Genomic DNA, 26,628 nt, shown 5'->3' with positions numbered 1-26,628 from the left:
TTTTAAAAATTTAGTGATTTCCGCCCCCTATAAATGCACAGATTTTTAAGACCAGAAAAGGCCACTGTGACCATTATCTAGTCTGACCTCCTGAATAACCCAGGCCAGAGACTCCTGCCCAGCTACTCCTGAGTTTGATTTCAGCCAATTTAGAAGGAGAAAGAAGGAAAGAGAGTGTGCATGCCCCAGAGAGAAAGAGAGTGGAGGGCTGAGGGGAGATGGAGGAAAGGAAAAAAGAAAAGAAAGAAAATATATAAACGGGAAAGTCAACACACAACCAATTTTACTCTTAATGTTTTGGTTCCAGTTTCATTGAAAAAAATTGGGGGTTTTTTTCATGAAAAGGTCCAGTCCATCAGCGGGGCATAACGGGGTCAAGAGACATGTTTGTCCCATGTGGGGAGATAGCTGAGAAAGGTAGTGAAGCAGGGAGCTGATCAGAAAATGGAATTTGCCTCCTGTGGGGAAATCTGACACTGGGAAACTCATTTTCGTCCTGAATTGGAACGAAGCGTTGAAATTTTGAGAATGTCACGTGGACTGAAAATTCCCAAAGAATTCATTCTTGGAAGCCTGCGAACGTTTCCTTTTCACAACCTCGAAGCGTTATTTTATAAATGTGAGGATACTCTATAAAATATTATATTAAATATCATGTATCAATATAACAAAATGAAGATTTCCACGGGCCATAGAAGTCGAAACCAAATGAATCAAAGCAAGAAAGTTGAACTGATTTATTTTAACGTTTTTTTCCCAGTAAAAATTTCATCAAAATCGACCCTTTTCGGATTCAACAAAACTGTGTTTTCTGATGGAAAACAGTTCTGGCAAAAAAAAATTTCGGCCAGCTCTTGGGGCAAACCCATGGGGAACCAGTGCCTTCAACCTGGAGACGGCCACCTTCCCTGCACCCGCAGCTGCCTCGCTCCGTGTTGCCTTGAACAGTTCTGTTCCTGCCCCCCCACCCCTTCCAGCTCCTCCGTGGACCCCAGGAGCCAGGGATCTTTGCCTTCAGCTGCTGTGAGCCAGGGCTCTGTGTAGCAATGAGAAAAGCCTGAAAGAAAGGTTAAGCTCAGGTCCTGTGAACCTTTCAGGCTTTTGGGGGAGCTGTGAATGCAGAGCTGATAAGTATTCCACTGCCATCCGCCTGGAATGTTCAAAGGACAATGGCAAATTCTCTCCCTCTCCCCAGTGCAGTGAGGTCTCTCTGGCTTGTGTGATGTGCAAATCCTCCTTCACCAAGCCGTGTGTGTGTGTGTGTGTGTGTGTGTGTGTGGTTTAAGATGCAGGATGAGACCCTGGCTCTATAAGATCCCCCCGCCCCCCAAACCTCTAGGAAACAGACACTGCCTTATACATTTCACTGGACTTCAGGGAAACTTTTTTCTCTGATCCCTGGTAGATACAATCCCTCGCTTCTTGCCCACCCCTTTGTAAATCAGAAGTAACTCCATTGGAGTCAAGGGAGCTGATTCCCTTCGCCCTGATCTAGGTGTAAATCAGGAGTAACTGTGTTGGAGCTGACCCAGTAACACTTTGCTGCAGAGTTAACTCGAGTTATCTACAGACTTGAGCCTAGCTCAGGTGAGAGCAGCCACCTGGCCAAAAAAATACAGCACAGAGGGGTCGTGTTAGCAGCTGGTGCGCTGGGCTAAGGGGAGATGTCACTTCTGCCCCCCCCCACCCTCCCCCGGCAGGGCAGCCAGCTTTAAAAGCAGCACTGCCCTTGAGTGACCAGGGTCTTGTGTGTGGATGGCACTTGAGTTATAACTCGCATTAACTCTGCCTGTGGGAGATTGACGTTCACGGCGTGGACAATGCATGTGTCTGAGGCCTAAATCAGTCACGTTTACAAAATGCTTTGAGCTCCTCTGATTGCAGCTGCTAAAGACAGGCAAAGTTCTGTCACTGACTCACAAAGTCCCTGCGCTCCTGGGGAGTAAGGGACGTATTCTCTACCATCCCCATTTTACTGGGAAACTGAGGCACGGGGTGGGGTGGAGAGAGTGACTCAGCCAAGAGGAGGGAGCTGGAGGCTACTGGTTCCATCAGGCATGGAACCAGTGTGGCCCAGTCCCTCACGATCACACCCATAATGCCAGAGTACCCCCTGCGGCCTGCACCCACGGGCTAGGGGGAGAAGGCGCCATACAGCTGGGGGCTGGCTCTGACCGCTTGCATTCCTCTCTGCAGGTCCTGGCAGAAGGAACATGGCAGCTCTGCTGACCAAGCTCTTTGAACAGCATCTGGGAGGACACATTTTGCAGGTGAGTCCCGGCTTCCCTGGTTAAAGGGGATGCAGAGCCCAACCTGGGGAGAGAGATGAACTGAGCATTGCCTGGCTAATGGGGAATGCTGGGGGGGGGGATGGGACAATGGTGTGTGTCTATCAGAAAGGGGGGCAAACCCCATGGCGGTTGGGGTGGTGCATAGTTGGGGTGGGGGGTCTAGGAGCTCATCAAAGGCTGAACATCAGGGAAAACTCCCTGTCTCGCCAGAAGGGGTTAAAGCATCGGGGGGGGGAACAGGGCCCCTCTTCTGTTAAAAGCAGAGTGCGCATCCCCCCCCATTCTCTCCCCTCCCAGTTCCCTCTCCCCCTTGGCTGGTGAGAGACCCGGTCCCCGTATGGGCCCTGGGGGGCAGAGAATAGCCACAGCTCAGTGTGCTCCAGCCATGCCCCCGATCTGCCCCCTGTGGGCTCTGGGGGGGCAGAGAACAGCCACAGCACAGTGCACCCTGGCCACACCCCCGATCCGCCCCCATGGGCACTGGATGTAACACAGAACCTGGTCCAGTTGCTCCCAATTTCCCCAGGCTATGGGCCTGAACCGATGCCCATTGAAGCCAATGGGACGCTTTCCATTCACTGGATTGGGCCAGCCTGGCCTCTCTGTCTCCCCTGCCCACCCCAGGCCTAGGGAAGTGTGGCCCGTTTTGGTGGTAGGCTCTACAGGTCACCCAGAGGAGGCAGGGGGGAGGCGGCGGGTTCACGGTCTCTGCTCCCGGTGCTGCCCTGCGGCTGCCCAGCCCCTTCCCTTGCAGCTCGGCGCCCTGACATTTCAGGGCAAGCGTGGCTGAGCCCGATGGATCAGGCTAATTATCGCTGGAGAGCTCTCATGACGGCGGCCTCCTGGCTGCTGCCTAATTGTCAGAAGTAGCATAAGGTAATATTTTAACCAGCCCCCTCCCCTTCCCCTCCGCCACCCACCCAGGCCAGTGACGGACACGGGGCAGAGGGGTGCCTGGAGCCCTGGCAAAGCAATTTCCTGGGATCGCTCTGTTGGGTCCTGATTCCCCGTCGCTTTGCTCCCCGGGGGGGCCCCATTCTGCGTGGCCTGCTTTGTGTCATGAATCATAGAATATCAGGTTTGGAAGGGACCTCAGGAGGTCATCTAGTCCAACCCCCTGCTCAAAGCAGGACCAATCCCCAATTTTTGCCCCAGATCCCTAAATGACCCCCTCAAGGATTGAACTCACAACCCTGGGTTTAGCAGGCCAATGCCCAAACCACTGAGCTATCCCTCCCCCCGGCATTCCCATCGGGTGGCCTTTAGCTCTCTCCGTGCACCAGTGTGGAATCAAGCCCAGCCTGCGCTGTGGCCCCCTCCAAATCCAAAGGGAATGGCCCATGCCTTTAACGTGTCAGCCCCCCTTGCCCGGTGTCGGCTTTGAACTCCCAAGGTGTGCAGGATCAGGCTGGCCCAGTACTTGGGTTGGTGACAAGTCAGACAACCCCAAGGTACTGCGAACGGGGAGATGGTGCTTTTCCATCAGAGGCAGGGCTGACACTAATGGGGCCATAGGGGGTGCTGTACTGCAGGGAGTGGGTTGGGGGGGGCTCTGTAGGAGTCTTGCTCTCCCATTCTCAGTTCGCACTGGCCCACTAGGGGGCGCTGTGCTGCAGGGAGTGGGGTAGGAGGCGCTCTTCCCCTCTGAGTTAGCGATGACGCCATGTGGTGCGAGGGGGTGCTGTGCTGCTGGAGATGTCCAGAAGATGCAAAACTGAAGGCCTGGCTGCTTGTAGTGTTGTCAGAGATCCCCGTGGCACTTTCCGTGGGATTTGGGATATTGATCCCGTCCCGGGTAATGGCACTTTTCCTCCTTAAATACTCCCGCTGTTTCAAACAGAAGCAGGATACTTTCTCCCCTAAAACTGCTGCATCATTTTACTGGGCAGCTGTCTACCAACAGCTATGTTCCACTCCAGAAGCGGCTGCCTTTCAGTGCCGGGTGAGCAATCCCTGTATAAACAGCCCCTGAGCCCCACCCCAGAGGTGGCTGCATTTCAGCACTGCGTGAGCAATCCCTGTATAAACAGCCCCTGAGCCCCACCCCAGAGGTGGCTGCATTTCAGCACAGCGTGAGCAATCCCTGTATAAACAGCCCCTGAATCCCATCCCAGAGGCAGCTGCATTTCGGCACTGGGTGAGCAATCCCTCTTGCGGTGCCCCACCCCAGAGGCGGCTGCATCTCAGTGCTGGGTGAACAATCACTGTATAAACAGCTGCGTGCCCTACGCCAGAGGTGGCTGCATTTTGACACTGGGTGAGCAATCCCTCTTGCGGTGCCCCACCCCAGAGGTGGCTGCATCTCAGTGCTGGGTGAGCAATCCCTGGCTGTCTGCACCTTTCGTCCCATCGACAGGATCCCAATCGAAGTGTCTGTTGCATGACATGGCCATGGGGGCTAGAGAGTGGGAGCAGTTTTAATTTGGTTTTATGTGTTCAAATGAGAGCTGTGCCCGAATCAAACTGGGGGGGGGATCTACAAACCACCCTAAATGGTCCTGTACAAACCACCCGAGCCAAGGAGTTTGGGGGAGTTCACAGTCAGATACAAATGTTAGAGATGCCGTCACAGCCATCCATGGGCCTAGCAGTTAGGGCATTTTGCTGCCACCTTTGGGCACTGGGGATTCTCCCCCTGCCCAGGCCAGCAGGAATTATATTGCCCCTGGGGTGAAGGTGAGCTTCCTGAGTATTTGCATTAGTCAGCAGATTGCTCTGAATGTCCGGAGGAGCTGGGAGGTCACCACTAACACATACAAGTGCATAAAGAGGAGACGCAGCTTAGTCTGGAGAACAGGACACCAGACTGTGAGCCCGCAGACCTGCGTGCTGATCCTGGTCCATGTGACCTTGGCTATGCTCTTTCCTATCCCTGTGTCTACGGCAAGATCTTGTGGGTCTGTGCAGCCCCCAGCACGTTGCTGCCACCCTCGCCCCCAGTTTTAGTTGCATTGACGCCAGTGAGTCCCCGGAGAGGCCTGGCAACGCAGGGGCGCTGTCCTGCTGGGGCAAGGGATTCCCAAGCCCCCAAAGATGGAAAAGGCAGGAACGGTGAAGTAGAATTTCTGAGGCAGCCACCATCAAACTTTCACTGGGTGCAGGCAGGAGGCGTCACGCAGCAAACCCGCCTCAGACCCCAGAATAACGCGGAATATTGCCATTACGGTAGCACCGGCAGTGACTCTGAAAAAGGGGTTTTTTTGAGGGGCGGGGGGGATGATGGATAATCAGCTGAACATGAGCTCCCAATGCAGCACTGTGGCCAAAAGGGCTCATGCAGAAGCAGGGAAATCTCAAGCAGGAGCAGAGAGGTGCTTTTCCCTCCGTATTTGGCACTGGTGCTACCACTGCTGGGATCCTGTGTCCAGCTCTGGGGCCCACAATTCAAGAAGGACACTGATAGATTGGAGAGTGTGCAGAGAAGAGCCATGAGAACGATTAAAGGATTAGAAAAGATCCCTTATAGTGAGAGACGCAAGGAGCTCGATCTATTTCGCTTAACAAAGAGAAGGTTAAGGGGTGACTTGATCCCAGTCTATCAGTACCTACGTGGGGAACAAATATTGAATAATGGGCTCATCAGCCTAGCAGAGGCAGGTCTAACATGATCAGTGGCTGGATGCTGAAGCTAGACAAATTCAGACTGGAAATAAGGCGTACATTTTTAACGGTGAGAGTCATTAACCACTGGAAAAACTTACCCAGGGTCGTGGTGGACTCTCCATCGCTGACTATTCGTAAATCAGGATGGGATGTTTTTCTAACAGAGCTGCTCTGGAATGATTTCGGGGCAGTTCTCTGGCCCAGGCTATAAAGGCAGCTAGTCTAGACAATCACAGTCTTCCCATCTGCCCTTGGAATCAATGAGCTCACAGTCCAAATAAACAAAGAGAGGATCATTACCTCCAGTTTACCGAGAGGGAAACTGAGGCACAGAGTGATTAAGCGATGTACCCAAGGTCAGCCAGAGCCAGGGTAGAAACCCAGTGTCTCTTGAGTCCTAATCTCTTAAGCACAAGATCTTCTGAGAACCTTACTCTCGAGATCTGCCATCCCTGAAATATCCAAGCACCCTGATCGCTCACCCCTCAAAGCACCATCCCACATCCAGCACAACGTCTCCTCGCAGGCCTTGCCCTGATACACATGATCTGAAGGGAAAAAAACCTGCTTAGTTAAGGTTAAGCTTGGAAGGATTTGACTTTTATCAGTAAATGTCGGGAACCATTCATTTCACAGCGCGCGTGCGTGCAGGCACACAAACCAAAGCGAGGAAACGTCATTTCCGTCGATGACAACTGGAATGTACAGATAGGCGGTGTAAGGAAAATACTGCTTGAGAACTCATGAGAGCTGGAGTTAAGGGTATTAACTTTGTCTATTTTGACACGTGACGTGGACAGTTTGTGTTTTAACCGTTCTAAAGCTTTAACTTTTGAATCTCAGCCTCTACTGTCATTCAATAATTATTGTCTGACCCCCCACCCCCGTTGTCTGTCGCCACAATTTCCTGGGACTGTGAAAGTTTAAATGGATAAAAATCTTGAAAGAGAGGCTTCAAACCCGTAATTTTGCACAACCGTGAGCCTTTAAATCGATAAATATCCGAAAACATGCTTCAAAATAAACATCGATACGACCCATCAAAATTACAGAAAAAGAAGAATCCAATTCTGCCAAGCCTAGTTACGGGGCTGATGCTGTTTTTCAAATTTCTGAAGAGCCACAACTAAGTATTACCTGTTACGGAGAAGGAAGCAGCTATGCACGTAAGTAGGGCCCTGCCAAATTCATGGCCATGAAAAACGCGGGTCAGACTGTGAAATTTGGTCTCCTCCCGTGAAATCTGTAGAGTATAGGGTAAAGATCAGATTTCACGGGGGAGACCAGTGTTTCTCAAATTGGGGGTCCTGACCCAGGGAGTTGCAGGGGCGGTCACAAGGTTATTTTAGGGGGGTCACGGTATGGCCACCCTTACTTCTGCTCTGCCGTCAGAGCTGGGCAACTGGAGCGCGGTGGCTGCTGGCCGGGAGCCCAGTTCTGAAGGCAGCGCCCCGCAAACAGCAGCGCAGAAGTAAGGGTGGCAACACCATCCCAGGCCACCCTTGCCATCAGCAGCAGCCCAGAAGTAACTCTGCCTTCAGAGCTGGGCTCCCGGCCAGCAGCCGTTGCTCTCCAGTTTCCCAGCTCTGACGGCAGAGCAGAAGTAATGGTGGCCATACCGTGACCCCCCTAAAATAACCTTGTGACTCCCCCCCCCCCCCCGCAACTCCCTTTGGGTCAGGATCCCTACAATTACAACACCGTGAAATTTCAGATTTAAATAGCTGAAATCATGAAATTTACTATTTTTTTAAATCCTATGACCGTGAAATTGACCCCGATGGATGGCGGATTTGGTCGGGCCCTACATATAAGAGACTGGGGCCCTGGGATGCTGTGGGACGCCTTAGATTCTGATCTTGTAGGCAGGCTCATTTGCATTTTGTGGCTGCAGAATTGTGTGCTGCAGTCTAAGCGTCCATTTAATTAAAAATAAATAAATCCATCTCTCTAGATAATGAAGAAAACTCCATGGTCCAGAGCTTACCACAGTTGGGTGAAAAATTTCACCCGAAACTTTTTTCCAGCAAAAAATGCAGTCTAGGTGACCCCAGAACCAAAATTTTGCGCATTTGGGTTGTTTCAGCAAATTGTTTTGGCTGCAAAACTTAAAAAAAAAAATAAAACAAAAAACGTAAAAAGAAATCAGAAAAAATGGAAATGCTTCATTTCGACATGTAAAAAAAAACCAAAATGGTTTGATTTTTTTTGCTTTGAAATGACTTTTTATTCAAAATTGCCTTCCAAGCCACCTGAAAACGTTTAAGAGTGGTCAAAGTTGATAGATACGATAGGTAGAGAGGGAAGGAAAAGAAAACAGAGACCTGGCATTTCAGGGACTCAGGCCGGGGTGGGAGGGAATTAAAATGGAGATAATCCTGAAAACACCCCGACAGGCAGCATGGAAATCTGGGCCGAACTTCAGATCAGGCAGGGTGTCCCTTCCTGGCCCCAGCTATGTGCAGTCTGCCTTGGGTATTGTTCTCGCTGGCAAAGGATTATAAGCTGAAACTGGAGATGCCCTGAGCTCCTTGCCTACCTGCTTTCTAAAGCAGCTGGTCCATCTCCACAAACATGGGCAGGAAAGTTTTACAGCCAGTTACTTTTATTGAAAAGTTTCATTTGACCCCAAAACCATTCCCCTCCTCCCACCCCCCCGACTTTTCTAGTTGCTGAAAGTTTTTGAAAATTTAGTTTTCAGTCCCATCCAGAATGATTCTCCCCCGCCTCCCGCAACCTCCCAGTTTTCAGACTTGCCCGTGAACCAAAATATCCATTCTTTGCCAAGCTCCAGGACAGGCCATACGGCTGGCATGCCACAGCCAGCTGCTGGAGACATCCCCGAGTGGGTGGGGCCCTTTAAGGAATCTGATCCTGCACATCCCAATTCTTAAAAAGAAAAAAGAAAAGGAGTACTTGTGGCACCTTAGAGACTAACCAGTTTATTTGAGCATGAGCTTTCGTGAGCTACAGCTCACTTCATCGGATGCATACTGTGGAAACTGCAGAAGACATTATATACACAGAGACCATGAAACAATACCTCCTCCCACCCCACTCTCCTGCTGGTAACAGCTTATCTAAAGTGATCATCAAGGAGGGCCATTTCCAGCACAAATCCAGGTTTTCTCACCCTTCCCCCCCCCCCCCCCCAGACACACATACATCCACAGGCCATTGTGGGGCATTTCACGGGGGGCGGAGGGGGGCACTAAAATGGGGCTGATCCTGAAAATGGTGCAAAAGGCAGCAATGAAATTTGGGGCCGAGCTTTGAAATTGGAGAGGGCGTCCCTTCCTGGCCACGGGTTTGATCAGCTCGCTCCAGATCCCATCTTCCTGGTGAAAGAGGAAATCCCTCCATCGATGTGGATCATTCCCATCCCTAGTCCGTATCCTGCTGTGTGTCACTGCTGTGCAGCAGTTAAACAGCGGCTGGGTTCCACCCCAGAGGTGGCTGCATTTCGGCACTGACTGATCGATCCCTGTATACACTGCCGCTGTGCCTCACCCTAGAGGTAGCTGCATTGCAGTGCTGGCCTGACACAACCCTAGCAACCCACCCTGTTAGCCGCCAATCCGATGCAGGCTAAATGAAAGGCTCCCCTGGCATTTATCCATAGCCTGCAGAGGCTCCTGAGCCGCTCCCCTCCAGCAATTACTGCCTGTCACCCAGGCGATGCCATTGAGCCTCTGGATTTGATCTCCAGCTGTCACGAAGAGACCGGTTGCGGCTCGACAGCCTCTGACCCCGGGGCTGACTCTGAGAAGGAGGCTGCCATCTCTGCTCTGCAGGTGCCTTATTGATTTGGACAGGCCCTCGCAGGTTCTTAGCATGCAGATTTCCCAGGAAGAAACGAGCGTGATCGTCCGATCTCTGAAGGAAACCCACCCGCACTCCTGCTGGGATTTATCCCCCCAGTCCTGCTTCCTTCCCACTTAAAGCCAGCGCCTGGGGACTGAGCCACGTTGACACGAGCGTGTTTGCACGGAAGGGCTGATCCTCCCTCACGCTGCGCGTCGCACAGCCCCCGTGAACCTCACCCCATTCTGAGCTGGTAACATTTAGCCCGGGCGCAAATGACCGCGTGAGGCGTAGCTCAGTGGGGAATCAGGCCTCGACTGATCATGCATCGGGGCACGGGTGGCTTTGTCTTGCCTAGGACAAGCAGCTGAGTTTACATTGGGCTGCTGTGGTCTGTGCTTTCTCAGCCTGATCTGAATGCAGCCAGGTTTCCTAGCCAAGACGAAGCCTTAAAGGCTCAATCCGTGCACAACCCTCCGGCCGCATCTGTGCTCATCTAACCCACCGGCTCCAATTCCATCTCTCTTCCACACTAGTCAGTATCCCGCTGCCATCTGCAGAGGGCCTGAGTCTGTTGCAGACCCCAGTGAGGTGTTCCTGATTCTAGCTCAAGTTATAGCAGCTTCTGCTTTAGTTCAGGGACCCAGTTCTGGTTCGATTGCCGGGGTGTCGGCTGCCCCACTCGGACCCACCGAGCGAGCTAAAGAGAACACGAACTGCAGAGGAGAGTCAATACGCCATGGGTCTGCATCTTTCAAAAGCCCCCCCCTCCCGAAACCACCCTTGAGAACGATGGAGAATTTCTCCCCTGAGCTCCGGAGCAATCGGATGGGGTGGGGGATGGGAACCTTTCCTGCCGGAGGATGCTCTGCCCTGGTCCCAGGCCTGCAGTTTGCTCTCATTCCCGCTCAGGCCAATGGACACTCAAAGCCCATTTGGACTGAGAATTTAAGAGCAAAATGAAGAACACCCCCACCACCTGTCTGGTTAATTCGGACTCAGGCGGGTTCCTTAGCTCCCCACCAACGGCTTCTGATGAGGGCCCCAGGCAGCAGAAAGGAAGGGATAAAAAAGAGCAAGGACGCTCCATTCCTGGTGTAAGATCCATCAAGTCAGGGGTGCCACAAGGGCCGCTCTGACCCTGCTGTCGCAAGGGTTAGACTCGGTCGTGCTAACGGAAATGGTGGAAAGGAGATTAACAAGAAGACAGCCCTAGTTGTTCTCACTCGTGGATTGCAAAGCGTTTTAGGAAAGGCCATCAGTATTCTGATCTCCATTTTATGATGGGGAAACTGGGGCACAGAGAGGGGAAGTGACTTGCCAGCAGGCTAGCGGCTGAGCCGGGACTAGATCCTAGATCACCCGAGCCTCAGCCTGTCACGTTTTGGGGTCCAACCCAGACCAGCGAGAAGATGTCACTGCCGGTCCAGTCGCCCCGAGTGCCTTGGGACATTCAGCTGCTCTAGCTCCCAGCTTGACTGCAACCCTGGGCTGAGGGTTGGGCAGCCCTGGCTCCAGCAGCCTGCTTGTCACCCCCCGGCCACAGCCTGGGCTCCACCAGCCTTGGTGACCCCAGCACACCACCCCAGTCCTGACTTCCCAACCCCAAATCCAGCACGGGGTTGATTCAAAGTAAAAGGTTGATTTTAGAATAAATCAGATAATAAATTAGAATAAACAGCCAAGTTTCTGTAATGGAAAAGAGAGAGGTTTTAAGTGAGTTCAGGTATAAGGGATACCGTCGGAAACAGGCTCAAAAGCAAATAAAAGTGACTTGAAAGGGCTTTGTTGGTAGATGCAACAAATCCTGCGTCTTGGCAGGGGGTTAGACTTGCTCAGTGGTTCTCAACTAGGGGCCCACGTACTACTGGGGTCTTCCAGGGGGTACATCAACTCCGAGAGATTTGCCTTGTTTTACAAACAGGCTACATAAAAAGCGCTAGCAGTCAGTACAAGCTAAAATTCCATAGAGACGATGACTCGTTTATACCGCTCCGTAGACTATCCACTGAAATGTAAGTACAATATTAATATTCCAATCGATTCATTTCATAATTAGATGGAAAAAATGAGGAAGTCGGCCATTTGTCAGTAACAGTGTGGCTGAGACACTTTTGCCTTTTTAGGTCTGATTTTGTCAGCAAGTCGTTTTTAAGGGAGGTGAAACTTGGGGATACGCCAGACAAATCAGACTCCTGAAAGGGGGACAGTAGGCTGGAAAGGTTGAGAGCCACTGGACTAGATGACCCTTACAGTCCCTTCTAACCCTATGGGTCTGGGGTGGTTCGAGGTAAGATTCTTACCACACCTCCTACAGCAAGGTGCCTAGGGTCTCCACCAAGTCTTACCTAGGGGTTCTTTGCCCCTCTCTTTTATAGTCCAGAGACTTCTCCCAGACCAGGGTCCCAGCCATGGGGAAAGGTGCCATGGCTCTCATGGGGAAGGTTCCAGGCTTTTTTTTCCCCCGCTGATGCTTTCTGCAATGCAAAGCGATCTGTCCCTGCAGCCTCCGATATGCCCATGCATGGCCCCTGAGCTGTGATGGCACCTGGATGGAGGTGTGGGCCTTTCCTCGTTCCCCACTCCCCAGGCTTGTCTGGGCCAAACATATTTTAGCCGAATATTTCCTTCACATTTGTATAGGGCTTTGGGTGTTTCCCATACATACCCCGTGCAGGAATATTAATGGTCAGTGTGTCCCTGGTTTTCCAGGGATACCTTACACAACCCCTGTAGATACAGATCATGACATACGTGAGCAGGGGTACTCTGAATTTGGTCGGCCCAGCTGACCTCACTGCCTGATCCCAGTGTGCCCACTGGCATTGGGAAGCAGTTAGGGTTACGCTTCAGGGTGTGGGGAAAGTTTATCCCACATCTGTCCCCGGCAGGCTTCTTACACCTTCCTCTGCAGCATCTGGTGCCGGGTGCTGTCCAAGACGGGATACCGGGCTTGATGGGTCTTGACTCTGATCCAAACCGGGCGAGTCCCGTGTTTCTGGCATAGAGATGGAGCCGGTTCCTTCCCCGTGGGACCCTCCAGCCTGTGAATCTCCCCCTCGAAAATCATCCTGTTTGAAGTAGAAATAATCACAGCACCTTTCGGCAGCCACAGGGGTGTTTGGGAGACGACGCATAGGATGGACATAGGGTCATGGATCCAGTCCTCCCTCGTCAGATCATCTTTGGTTGTTTGGCCCCCGCTGCTCCTGTTGGGAGGCCGTTCCAGACTCTCCCTTCTCTGACGGTTAGAAACTTTCTCCTAATCTCCAGCCGCAACAGATTCCTGGTCGTTTCTTCTTGGGCCAACGTTGTCCGTTAGCTTCACTAGCTCATCTCCCTCCCTGGGGTTTCCACCCGCCCCCAGCGTGTGTCTAGCGAGTGCTCAGCTGTTCTCGCAGCCTGCGTCTAGCCCTGCTCCCCTGGTCTCCTCCCTTGAGATTGGCTCTCTAGCATGCTGCTCATGGCCCTAGCGGGGCTCCGGCCCATGCCTGTGGCAATTCCTCTTTTGGGACCATCTTTCCTGCCATATTGCTCAGCTTCAGTTCCTCTCTGGGTTGGCAAAGGAAGGGACGGCTCAAGGGGAAGCTGTCTCATTAACTCGTGCAGCCCCTCACCGGGGCAAAGGTATGAAGTTATTTTTCCTCAGCACATCAGTGGCAAAGCTGAGAATAGAACCCAGGAGTCCTGACTCCCACCCAACCACCCTGCCAACCATTAGGCCCTGGTCCCCTCCCAGAGCTGGGAATAGAACCCCAGAATCCTGACACCCCCCACCACTCCCCTCCCTGAGCTGGGAATAGAACCCCGGAGTCCTGACCCACCCCTGTCCCAGAGCTGGGAATAGAACCCCAGAGTCCTGCACACCTCCCCCTCCCAGAGGTGTGAATAGAACCCAGGAGTCCTGACCTCCCCCCCCGCTCCCCCTCCCCAAGCTGGGAATAGAACCAGGAATCCTGACTCCTGCTCACCCCCTAAGCCCCACTCCTCTCCCAGAGCTGGGAATAGAACCCAGGAGTCCTGACTCCCAGCCTCCCCCCAATAGCCACATGGAGCAGAGAGAGCAAAAGCCGCTTCTGTTGATCAGCTCAGCCCCTGGTGCCTGCGTTCCCCGTCCCCCCCGAATCAGGGAGGTCCGCCAGGGGCTCGGGACAGGTGTTGTGCACCCAGTGCCGAGGTGAGCAGCCGCGTTATTGAGTTACCGGCTTGTGAGCCGGCGCCGTGCTGAGGGGCAGGGATGTAATGTGATTGCGCGGCTCGGCCAGGCCCCTGCAAACTGCATTTGCTCCCCAGCAGCCCCCGCCACGTCCCGGGCACCTGCTGCCTTCCTGGTACCCAGCGCTCACCCCGGGACTAATGCAGCTTCATTCCAAGTAATTGCATTATGGGCTGGGGAGGGCGAGGGGGCTGTAAGGAAAGGGGTGGGTTTAGCTTGGCAGCTGCTTTGCAGGGAATCAGGTGGACTTGTCTGAGGCTGGGGGGGGAAGGGGGCTGCTGGGGGGGCGACCCCAGATCTCAGGGTGACCTGCAGTGGAATAGCCTGATGCTGCCTGGTTCATCAGTTGTAATAATTCCTCCCTCTGCCCCCACCCCCACCTCCTTTAATTTAACCCCGTGGTTCCCAATCTGCTCCTAAGGGTTGTCCCGTCCAGTGTTACAGTGGGGAAATCGTACCGGGATCTTCCCCACCAGGATATTCAGGAGCCCCTTGCGTCTCCCCATTCAGAAAGGGAGGGGATGGGTGTGACCCCTGGAAACCTGCTTGTGACCTCCACCCCACCCACACCCTGGGGTGCATGACCCCAGGTGGGGAGTGTCTGATTTAAGCCATTAGCTTTCAAAGGGCATTCAGTAAGAATTCATTATAATGCCATATACAGTAGTTATATAGGAGCTATACTTCCTCCATGAAATAGATCCCAGCTCATGGAGGAGGGGAGTGGTGTCTAGTGGTTAGAGCAGGAGGGCCGGGAGTCAGGACTCTTGGGTTCTATCCCCAGAGCTGGGCGGAAATATAATTTATAGCTCTTATATAGTGTTTTTTAATCGGTGGATCTCAAAGCTTTACAAAGCAGGGCAGTAGCCCCATTTACAGTTGGGGAAACTGAGGCACAGAGCGGGGAAAAGACAAGCCCTCCCAGTGGGCCAGTGGCAGCACCAAGAATAGTACCCAGCTCCCCCCATCTCAGCCCAGTGCTGTAGCCATCAGCCCATAGCGCTCCCAGGGTATTTGTAATGGGGGAGCATGCCACTGTGAGGAATAAAGAGATCCCTGCCCAGATGTTTAGGCAGTGTGGGGTCAAACTGGGAGGGGAGTGAGTCATTCTCACAAGCCACACCCCCAAAGCAAGCCCCGCCCACTCAAGACGACAAATTCAGGTGCCATTTACAGTAGATTGTCCCGGTGAGGGAGGAGAAGGAGTTAAATGTGAAAGTTACTATCCCCTCCCAACACTGAAAAGGTTTTAAACACAATGGAATAGAATCCACAATCTGTTCTGGGATGGCCCAGAGAGGGTTCTGTGCCCAGCTCTGGGAGGGGCATGGGTTAGAGCAGCGGCGCGGGCAGTCAGGATGCCTGGGTTCCCTTCCCAGCTCTGGAATAGCGCATCCGGCTTTGAGCAGCAATTAAAGAGTTAACATTGAGACGTGACATGCCATTGCTAGGTTTCAGAGTTAACATGCCATGGAGTTACAGGAGGTCAGTTTGCCTTTCTCTCAGAGCCCGTTGGCAGCAGACGTGGCAACCTCGGTTCATGATGCTCAAGGTTTTCTCTGCGTAAGACCTAGAGACTTAACAAGTCTTTTAAATGGAAGCTTAGAGATTCCACAGCCCCCCAAAACAGCCTCGCCTCTGTGAGGTGGCCCAATTAGACCAACCAACCAAACTGAGAACCCTGCTGCGGCCCAGAGATCACGCGTAGCCGGGGCCAAGTGCAACCTCCAGATGGCGAAGTTTTAGAAAATCTGGAGCCGGAGGCAGACTCTGCGAATCTCTCCCCCCACCCCACCCCCCTTGAACAAAGCCTGAGGTGCCCCAAATCCACTCCAGCTCAGACCCATCTCTCTCTGCAGTGCAGGGTCTCCATCCCAGAGCTGGCTCGAGAGAGACGGGCTCTGCTGGACTGGGAAAGGGGGCACTGGGTAGGTTCTTCTCCTTTCCCTTCCATACTCCTTCCCTACCTGCCAATTTCCCCTCTTCCAACCCTCCTCCCCCTCTACCTGAGGGCTGCCCATGGGGAAGCCACGCTCACAGGCTAACAAAGTAAGGAACAGCCCGGCCCCCACCACTCTGTGCCCCCTCACCTGTGGAAGAGACAGGGAACCAACCTCGGCAGGCACGGATCTCTCTCCCCAGGGCCACCAGGGAATCCCAGTTGCAGTGGCTCCTTGGGCTGACTCCCAGAACATCCGACATATGCGGCCGTGTCGACTGGTCACTACTGCCTTCCTCTCTCGAGGAGTCCTGACTCCCAGCCCCACCTCCTCCCCTGCTCTAATCACTAGACTGACCTCCCCTCCCAGAGCGGGCCATAGACCCCAGAAGTCACAGAAAGCATTAGAAATGTAGGACTGGAAGGGACCTCAATTGTCCAGTCCCCTGCACTGAGGCAGGACTAAGTATTATCTAGACCATCCCCGACAGGGGTTTGTCTCACCTGTTCTTAAAAGCCTCCAATGGTGGAGATTCCACAATACCTTTGGGTGATTTGTTCCCGAGCTTAACTAGCTTGACAGTTAGGAAGTTTTTCCTAATGTCCAACCTAAATCTCCCTGGCCACAATTTAAGCCCATCGCTTCTTGTCCTGTCCTCAGAGGTTAAGAACAATTTTTCTCCCTCCTCCTTGTAACAACCTTTTATGTACTTGAAAACTGTTATCGTGTCCCCTCTCAGTCTTCTCTTCTCCAACAAACTCAATTTTTTCAATCTTCCCTCATAGCTCATGTTTTCTAGGCCTTTAGTCATTTTTGTTGCTCTCTCTGGACTTTCTCCGATTGGTCCACATCTTTCCCAAAGTGTGGTGCCCAGAACTGGACACAAGACACCAGCGGAGGACTTATCAGTGCGGAGTAGAGGGGAAGAATCACTTCTCGTGTCTTGCTTACAACACGCCTGCTAATACAGCCCAGAATGAGATTCTTTTTTCTTTGCAACGGTGTTACACCGTTGACTCATATTTCGTTTGTGATCCACTCTAACTCCCAGATCCTTTCTATGTGGCGTACTTTGCATTTGTTCTTATTGAAATTCAGCCTCTTTATTTCAGTCCATTTCTCCAGTTGATCATTTTGAATTCTAATCCAGCCCTCCAAAGCGCTCGCAACCCCTCCCAGCTTGGTATCGTCCGCAAACTTTATAAGTGTCCCTGGCCTCTGTTTGCCAGAAGCTGGGAATGGGCGACAGGGGATGGATCACTTGATGATTCCCTGGTCTGTTCATTCCCTCTGGGGCATCTGGCATTGGTTGCTGTCGGAAGACAGGAGACTGGGCTAGATGGGCCATTGTTCTGACCCAGTACAGCCGTTCTTATGTTCTTAAGTGTACTTTCTATGCTGTTATCCAAATCACTGATGAAGATATTAACTAGAACCAGACCCAGGACAGATCCTTACGGGACCCCACTCGATTTGCCCTTCCAGCTTGATTGTGAACCATTGATAATTATTCTCAGTTTTCCAATCAGTTGTGCACTCACCTTATAGTAGGAGACTGATTTCTAGTCCCCCTGCGCTAACCCATTCCCCTCCTGGAGCCAGGCACGGAACTCTCTCTGGGCCATCCCAGAACAGGCTGGATTCTAGTCCATCACCTTGTCAGTGTCAGGAGGGGCTGGTAGTTTTCATGTTTAACTCCTTCCCCTCCCTCACCTGTAATAAACTTGACATAAGAATAATCTGTTGGGGGGGGGGTCGTTCCCCCCCCCCCCCCCACACACACACATCAATTCCCCATCACATGAAAGCCACCCCATTCCCCCCACAAAAGGATGTCAAGTGTTTAATTACTGTTGACCTGCGAGTGGCTCATCGCAACCACTTGATAAAAAAGCAATTTTGTCTGGCAGTGGTAATTAACGCGGCTGAATGTTAACGTGACTGTCAGTGGCATTCATCTCCCATTATTATCATGTCTCTCCATAACAGGGTGGGTGGGGGGATTGTGCTGCACAAATGTATTCAGGCGGCATTCAGAACAATTGTTCCTGTTCCTTGGATCCACACGCACGCACTGCCTATATCAGAGACCGGAGCTCGCCTTGCGTCCCCGCCACCCTCTGGTCGGTCTGCGGGGCCCTCCAAGCAGTGCTGAGTCTGGCTCCTCCTAGGGCTTTGCAGCTCTGGCTCTGGAAGAGCTTTGCAAAGAGGCAGGGCCAGTGTCCTTATCCCTGCTTGCAAGGTGGTGGAGTGACTCACCTCAAGGTCCCATGCAAGGGCAGTGGCAGGGTTTGGAATTGACCCCAAGCGTCCTGACTCCCAGCCTATCCTGCTCTAAATGCTCGCGACAGCAGCCTTCTCAACAGCTGGGACCAGGACCCAGGAGACCTAACTCCTAGCCCCCCCTGCTGTAATCACAAGACCCCATTCCACTCCCTGAGCCTGAAATAGAACCCAGGAGTCCTGACTCCCAGCCCACCCCCCCACCCCCTCAGCCATTAGACCCCACTCCCCTCCCAACAGCTGGGAATAAAAACCAGGAGACCTAACTCCTATCCCGCCCTTCTCTAACCCACCAGCCCCCAACTCCCTTCCCAGAGCTGGCAAGAGAACCCAGGAGTCCTGGCTCCCAATCCTGTGCTCAGTTCACTAGACCAGGAAATCAAGGCCAGCCGCAGCTTGGGGTTGCGGGTGGGAGGTAAAGAAATCTGCCACCGAAAATCACCCAAGTTTGAAGCCAACTGTACAACTGCATGAAATACAGCCAGGCAAGCCTGTCTGGGCTGTCCAGTGCCCCCTGGTGGCCCGGCTGGGAATCATGCGCTCACACTGTGCTCATCAGAGTATTGTGCACTCTAGCTATGTGGGTCTTCTTAATCTACGGGGTGCCAACCCCTTCCCTCCGGGGGGGGGGGGAATTCCTCAGCGTGATGGCTGTTCCTCCTCAGGCATCCAGCACTGAAAGCGTTAACAATGTTGGGGGGTGGGGGGAACGTCATTGGGCAGCAGAGTTAACACTCCATTCAGCTGACTGGGGGCAGTGCTCCACTGTGCAATCCAGCCATGGCATAAGCAGGTGTAATGCCATTGAGTTACACCAGGGTGGAGTTTGGCCCTTAGAGGCATCTTGACTCCTTTTGCAGACGCAATTCAGGAGTGCTGCGGGGTGTCATGTTCAGCAGGGTAAATCCTGGCTCAGGCCATCACAAATGGGCCCAGTAGTCAGTCTAATAAACCCAGGTCGGGGAGGGCAGTTTAAGGACCCCAAGCCCCTTAACAGACTGTGATAACCTCACCCTACACTGAAATGCAGCTGTCTCTGGGGTGGGGTATGGCAGCTGTTTATAAAGGGTACTATCATCTGGTGCTGAAATGCCAGGCTTTGCTTTCCTGAGTGTGACTCCCTGCAGTGCACCTTAACTTAGCTGCCTCTGGGGTAGAATGTGGCAGATGTTTATATAGGGCCCCCTCACCTGATATTGAGCTAGGGCTGCCTCTGGCGTGGGGCAGTGGGGGCTATTGGTACAAAGATGTCTCATCCAGTGCTGAGATGCTACCACCTCTGGGGTGCAGCATGGCAGATGTTTATACAGGGATCATTCACACAGTGTTGAGATAGGGCCACCTCTGGGGTGGAGCGCAGCAGCTGTTTAAACAGGAATCCCTTGCCCAGAGGCAGCCGCTTGTGGGGAGGGGCGCAGGGGCTGTGGCTGCATGCCAGTCTAGGGCAGGCCATGAAGAGCAATCCTGCACCCACTGAGAGGGGAATTTAAAGTGGTGAGATACAATCAACCGGGTTGGAATTTGGCCAGGACACGGACGATAACCTTCCTGTCTCTTGCATAAATTGCAGTGGGATATAAATTTGCATCTCATCTGAAAGCCAGCCCATTATTCCTCTTTCCCCTGAGCAGCTGGGGGTGGAAGGGGCGAGGGGCATGCCACCAGGTCACGGCTCAGCATCTTAGACACCTTCGGGGCTGAGGCTGAAGACCCCCTGGGGCCTGCCCGCACAGTTCACCCTCACTCCTGAAACCAGCCAGTGGGCTCAGCACCTGGGATGCTGGCAGGCAGCTGCTGGGGGAGGTTTGTCTCATAGATCCCTCCGTACCCACACGTCCAGCCAGACGTGGCCTTATTTAAACAGCTGCTTTTGAAGGCTCAGGGGGGCTGGCTAAGGGGCTGTGCAGCCTTGGACCGGGTGGTTAAAGCTAAGCCAAGGCGATGGGAACCCAAAGGTGTGGCCACTAATGGATGGTGTGAAATGAGCAACAGCTGGCCAGGTCAGAAGGGAAGCCGGAGCTCGGCTCAGCTGTGCTGATCGGAGTGAGGCATATGGGGTAGCAAGCAGGGTGTGTTCGGGTCCTGCCCTGCAGCCGCCCAGTGGGCGCATAGCTGCTGTCAGCCTCTGGGGCTGGCAATGCAGGACATTTCATCGCCCCTGCACAATGGTCTGATGATGGTCTGTGGAAGGTAGGCTGAGATCCCCTTTTGGGCCCGGGCCCCGGTGGGCGCTTGGAGATGGGACAGGGCACCTGGGGCCTCCCATAGCACTGTGAAAGGATCAAACCATTGGGATTATTATTGATTAGGTGTATTACAGTAGCACGTAGGTGCTCCAATCACAGACCAGCCCCTCCCCCCTACACACCCACCCTATGGTGCTAGACATTGTACACTTTTCTTCCTATTAGGTGTATTACGGTAGCATCTAGGCAACCCAGTCAGAGTCCAGGACCCCATTGTGCCAAGTGCTGTACACTTGTATTGCTATTAGGTGTATTACGGTAGGACCTAGGAGCCCCAATTATGGGCCAGGATCCCATTGTGCCAGGCGCTGTACAAATACGGAACAAAAAGTCAGTTCTAAGTGTAAGACGGGTGACACCAGGTGGACACAGACAGACAGGAGATCGCCGTTAGATTTCCCAAGCTGCAGCTTTCAGCGGGGGCTTTGGTCCCAGCTTGGCTTTCCCATCCACTGTCCCCGCTTCCCCCGCCCTCCGGAATTGAGTTGTCGTCTTTGCAAAGCCAGGCAGGCGATGGCCAGCTCTGGAAATCGAGTCACTTCGCTGGGGCACAGAGCGTGTAGAAGAAAGCCATTGCGAGGGCGAGCTAATCCCATCGGCACCGATAGCATTGGTCCTGCCGGTGCCCGGCCCGAGTGAGCTGCATAGTAAATGTGTTCTCTCTCTGTCTCTCTCTTCTCTTCTCAGTCTCTGGACGGGTTTGTGTTTGCACTAAACCAAGAGGGGAAGTTTCTTTACATCTCCGAGACGGTGTCTATTTACCTCGGGCTCTCGCAGGTAGGAGCGATGCGAGCTGTGTACTAACATGAATAATGGATACGCGCTGGAAATAAATTCCAATCAGGTGGCCAGACCGTGCGTCGGCTTAAAATGCATGAGCAACGTGACCCGGTGGGCTGCAGTGAGAATCACAAGGCGACGACCTGCCGGGCCCGGTGCATCAGTGGCTGGAAAGATGCCTCCCATTTCACCGCTGAGCAACAGTGTTACGCCCAGCAACCCGGCTCCCGTTGAGGCCAATGGCAAATCTCTCGTTGACTTCAGTGAGAGCAAGATCCAGATTGTGACTTTCTAATGGAAACAGACAGGATCGAGGTGGTCTAGTGGTTAGAGCACAGGGCTGGGAGTCAGGACCCCTGGGTTCTATTCCTGGGGCTAGTGGTTAGAGCACAGGGCTGGGAGTCAGGACTCCTGGGTTCTATTCCTGCGGTTTGGGTTAGGGCACAGGATTAGTGGCCGGAACTCCTGGGTTCTATTCCTGGGGCTGATAGCCAGGACTTCTGGGTTCTATTCCTGGGGCTGAGAAGGGAGTGGAGTCTAGTGGTGGGGCAGGTGGTAGTGGAGACAGAACTCTTCTGCTGACTTTCTCGGTGACTGTGGGCTGCTCTATGCCTCAGTTTCCCCATCTGTGAAATGGGGATAATGATACCAACCTCCTTTGAAACATACGTTGAGATCTGCAGCTGGAAAGTGCTGAGTAGTCAGACTAGCGTAAGGTCTGAATTGTCTTGTATTGGGGGCTGGATGTGCTAATGGGCTCCCACTGGTCAGAGCCAGGGGAGGCCTAGATGTGGAGGGGTTTGCTCCAGGGCAATCAGACGTCTCCTGTTCCCCCACCCTGCGGAGGGATCCTTGGGGCATGTCACCAGTCTGAGTATCTGATGGGAACTACAGCGGGTTGGAAAATTGATTTTCTGCACTGGGAGAAATGTTAAGGTTTCTGTTTATTTTTTTCCCATCCCTCATCGGGAGGAAAAGCCAAAATGTCGAAATTTTTCATGAAATGAAATTCCTCCTTCCCACCCAACTTTCACATTGGGCCAATCAAAGCATTTCATTTTGATTTTATATATATATATAAAAGCAATTTTTGAAATGACAAGTCAGTTTCTATAGGAAAAATCAAAACTTTTCATGGGTGTTTTTTTATATGATTTTGCAAAATATTTCTGTTTTGTCGAAACAGCCCCCCCATGGGGCAGATCGGGGGCGTGGCTGAAGTGCATTGCCCTGTGGCTCTTCTCTGCCCCCCCAGGTCCCATAGGGGGTAGATCAGGGGTGTGGCTGGAGTGCACTGCGCTTTGGCTATTCTCTGTCCCCCAGGGTTCATGGGGAGCAGAACATGAGTTAGAGCAGCCCTGAAGCTGCTCTAGGTGACACTGGGGGCCAGGCACAGAATATGGGGAGCACAAAGGGGGCTTAAAGCCACCTCTCCCTACCCTTGTCCCCAAGTGCAGAGATGGAATAACTCAGCATCAGGTCCAAAGCCTTTTGGGCAGGGATGGGCACAACCTACACTGTTTAGACCCGGCACATGGTCAGGTCCAGATGTCCCAGTTCCATGGTGGTTCAGCCCCATCTCTGCGTTCAGGGGTAAGGATCTTCCCCAAGCTCTGACCCTGGCCTAGCAGCCAGAAGCAGACCCCCCTTCTATCCCTGGCCAAACCTGATAATACTCACCCCGCCCTGGCACCTTGATCTGTCCCCTCTATGAACCCAATGGAGACAGACCACATGATGCAAATCAGCTCTTGGAGGGCTTAGGGCTCATCCAGGACACCCCCCCGACCCACCCAGGCCCTCCGCCACACAGATGCCATTTTAGCACCAAGTCTCTTTGCACAAAAGAGGCAGGAGTTCCCCCCACCACGTCCCCAGCAAAGCCAGGACACGCATGGTAACAGCCTTGCCGCGGATCCTTAGCAAACACCGGGGCTTTGTCTTAGCTGAGTTTCACCTGCACTAGAAAACATTTGGGCCACCTCCCCTTCTCCTTGTCTGTCGCTGCGCCTCTTGGCCCTCGCAGCATAAATAATTAATAGCAGTAATTATCTCGGCAACAAATGAGGGCTCTTTTACAGGTGTTGCCTTATGACTGGTGATTGCGTTAAAGGCTGGAGTGACTACGGCTGGTGTGCGTCGGGGGGAGGAGGGGAGCACCCGGGCAGAGGGGCACTGAACTGAGCCACCTTTGTGTAAATGCCCTGGTGAATTCTCAGTGATGGACTTCAAGTACCCACAACACACACACACACACACAGAGCAGGGCTCAGTCCTTCCAGCAAAGTGCAGAAGAGCCACACACACAGAGAGCAGGGCCCACCCCCTCCAGCAGGGACACACACGCGCGCGCGCGTGTCGAAAATGCTTCAGATCTGTCGGTTACTTTGATCTCTCAGGTTGCCCTGCAGGGGAAGGGGCAGGGGCTCAGATCTGGGTTCAGTTCCCCGCGCTGCCCCAGATGAGAGGCGTGAACTCAGGCTGCTCGGTCAGCGTCAAGGGGCCTTAATGTGGTGGAGTTCCACGTGGTGGGGGGGGGGGCTGCACCGGTTGGTGGAAGGACCCTGCGCCCAGCCCCCTGGTGTAGGGCGTGGATTGGGGGCATGGCCGGAGCGCACTGAACTGTACCTATTTTCTGCCCCCCAGGGCCCATGGGGGGTGGATCAGGAGCATGACTGGGGTGGACTGTGCTGTGACTATTCTCTGTCGACCCTGAGCCATCAAGGCAGCCCAGCAAATGAGCCAGGACTCCTGGGTTCTCATCCCAGCTCTAGGAGGGGAAGTGGGGATCTAATGGTTTGACTGGGGGAAGTGGGGGGAACTGAGAGTCAAAACTCCTGGATTCTATCCCCAGTGCTGACACCTCAGACACCCCTTCTGCGTGCCTCAGTTTCCTCTCCTATAAAATAGGATAACTGGGCGGGTTGGCTGTGTGGTTAAATACCCGTGATGTGATTTGAGATCTTAATGGTGACGTCTGACCATTAACCCCAACTGGAGCCGAGTATCTGGAAAGCCGACCCCCCCTCCCAGTCCCCCAACCCACGCGCAGCCCAAACACCTCAGCCCTGGTCCCACGCTGTCTCACCCTCCCTTCCATAATGCAGCAGGTGTTCTGTACCTCCATTTTTCTTTCCCTTTCCGTTCTAATCGCTGTAGGGGAAACGTGGAGTTGAAAGGCACAGCCTGGGCTCAGAGCCCTGTGCTGAGCAAAGGAAAGGATCAATCTATCGATTGGGCGGGCTGCAGGCTCCCACCGCTGCCCCCTGGCACCTCCCCACCAGCTCTGTGCCTTTCCCATTGTTCTCTTGTTGTCAAGATGAAGAACAGAGAAACTTCAAAGATGTTCTTCAGCTCTTTTCTTGTGCTTTGGAACAATAGCTCCTGTCAGACAGAGCCCGTCAGACCGGTGTCCGGCCCGACTTACTGCATTCTGCTGGTCTCCGGAGAGTACATCCCTCCCGGCCTTAGTATGCGGGGAGCGCTCAGTCCCCAGCCCGGATGCAGCAAACCTAACTTGGTTCAGTGTCAGGGGGAGGAAGGGATTGCAGCTGTTGAAACAGCCCCTGATGGGGAAACTGAGGCACGGGGTGGGGCGATCACCCAAGGTCGTCCAGTGAACAAGAGACAGGGATAGGACCCAGGGACCTTGCCTTTAGTTCTCTCTCGTCTCTCACCATTACAGGTGATGTGAGTCCTGGCTGCCAGCCCCTCCTGTTCTACCAACTAGACAACAGTCCCCGCTGTGACTTGGAAATAAAACCAGGAAGCCTTATGCCCAGCCCCCTTTGCTCTCACCACTAGACACTCCCCCCAACCCTCTGGAGTTGGGCACAGAACCCAGCTCTCCCCGCTCTCTGCTCTAACCACGAGACCCCACTCCTGCCCCAGAGTTGGGCACGGAACCCGGGCGGTCCTGACTGTCAGCAACCCCCCGCCCCACTCTAACCACTAGATTTCACTTCCATCCCGGAGCGGGCAAGAGAACCCAGCTCCATCACTGGGTTCTGCTGGTGGCTCATTGCAGGAAAAGGATGGTGCGGGCCATGGCGAGCTGACCGGTTGCATGGTGCCAGCTCTGCCTCGTTAGTAGCTACTAAAATTGCATTTGCTGCTCTCCCAGGATCGCTTCACCACAGGAGGGGCCACGCGCAAGGGGACCGGGGGCTGTTCCCATCCGTGCTGGGGTCCAGGGCATGGGGCATGGGAGAAACGAACCCCACAGATCCCCAAGTATGTTCCCCCTCTGCTCCCTCTCCCGCACCTGGGCCCCTACTCAGCCACCAATGATCCAGGAGCTTTGCCCTGTCCATGACAGTGGGCCTCCTCCCGGTCTCCCCTGGAACACTACCTCTCCATGGGGGTGGGGGAAACAGGGGGCACCTGGCTGGGGAGACCCACCTACCCATTGTAGCTCCTGGCCAGGGTACAGGAGACAGCATCTTGCAGCAGTGCCCTGTGCACGGATAGCACCTCCTCTCCCGGATGAGGAGCTCCGGCCACGTCCCTGGCAGCTCCCGCTGGAGGTGAGTTTAGCACAGCTGGGCACCTGTGTGCGGGGGAAAGCCCCTGTGGTGGGATTCTGCCTCGGTGAGCAACCACCACCTGGACACTGGGCTCTTCGTCTCGTCTTGGCTGTCATGCAGTTATTGCTGTTGCAGTTGCCATGTGCCTGCATGTCAGTGCTGGGTGAGCGATGCCTGTATAAACAGCTGCCACACCCCACCCCAGAGGTGGCTGCATGTCAGTGCTGGGTGAGCGATGCCTGTATAAACAGCTGCCACACCCCACCCCAGAGGTGGCTGCATGTCAGTGCTGGGTGAGCGATGCCTGTATAAACAGCTGCCACACCCCACCCCAGAGGTGGCTGCATGTCAGTGCTGGGTGAGCGATGCCTGTATAAACAGCTGCCACACTCCACCCCAATGGTGGGTGATTTGATTTCCATCCCAGTCTGTCAGATGTTTTGGGATCTTTGAATACAGTATGCATTAGAAATAGAAGAGATGACAAGGGAATTATGCATGATGCTCTGTACCTTGCCTAATGGTTAGAGCAAGCATGAGGGAGACTGGGAGTCAGGACTCCTGGGTTCTATTCCCATTGCAAGAAGGGGAGTGTTCTCCACTGGTTAGGGCAGCAGGACTCCTGGGCTCTCCTGTCTCTAAGAGGGAGTGTGGTGCAAAGCCTTGTTTAGGGGACTGACAGTGAGGACACATAATTAGTTGTATTAAGATAGTGCCCAGAGGCCCCCGACTGAGCTCAGGGCTCCGTTGTGATGGTGCTGCACAGACCCCAGCTGAGATCAGGACCCCATTGTGCTGGGTGCTGCATAGACACAGCGTGAGACAGTCCCTGCCCTGAAGAGGTCACAGCCCAAAGGGTAGGAGGAGAAACTGAGGCATGGAGCAGGGAAGGGACTTTCCCCAGGTCATACAACAGGACTCTTGCATTCTGCTCCTGGT

General features: G+C 53.5%; 1 protein-coding gene across 5 annotated transcripts in view; it reads left to right on the top strand.

Moving 5' to 3' along the window:
* The window catches only part of NPAS1 (neuronal PAS domain protein 1), a 97,298-nt gene that overhangs the window by 46,358 nt on the left and 24,312 nt on the right, over positions 1–26,628 (top strand). For 3 of the 5 annotated variants that reach the window (XM_074937018.1, XM_074937019.1, XM_074937020.1), the window contains 2 exons: positions 2,197–2,270; positions 21,071–21,160. In XM_074937018.1, the coding sequence (XP_074793119.1) occupies positions 2,197–2,270; positions 21,071–21,160 (164 nt within the window). Of the gene's footprint in view, positions 1–2,196; positions 2,271–21,070; positions 21,161–25,434; positions 25,690–26,628 lie in introns of those variants that run through there. The other 2 variants (XM_074937021.1, XM_074937022.1) reach the window with 2 other exon arrangements.

This window comes from Natator depressus, chromosome 23 (assembly GCF_965152275.1).
Source record: "Natator depressus isolate rNatDep1 chromosome 23, rNatDep2.hap1, whole genome shotgun sequence".
In the NCBI taxonomy this organism is placed as follows: domain Eukaryota; kingdom Metazoa; phylum Chordata; order Testudines; family Cheloniidae; genus Natator; species Natator depressus.
Note: the sequence above shows the minus strand (reverse complement) of the source record. Positions and strands in the feature narration are given on the sequence as shown.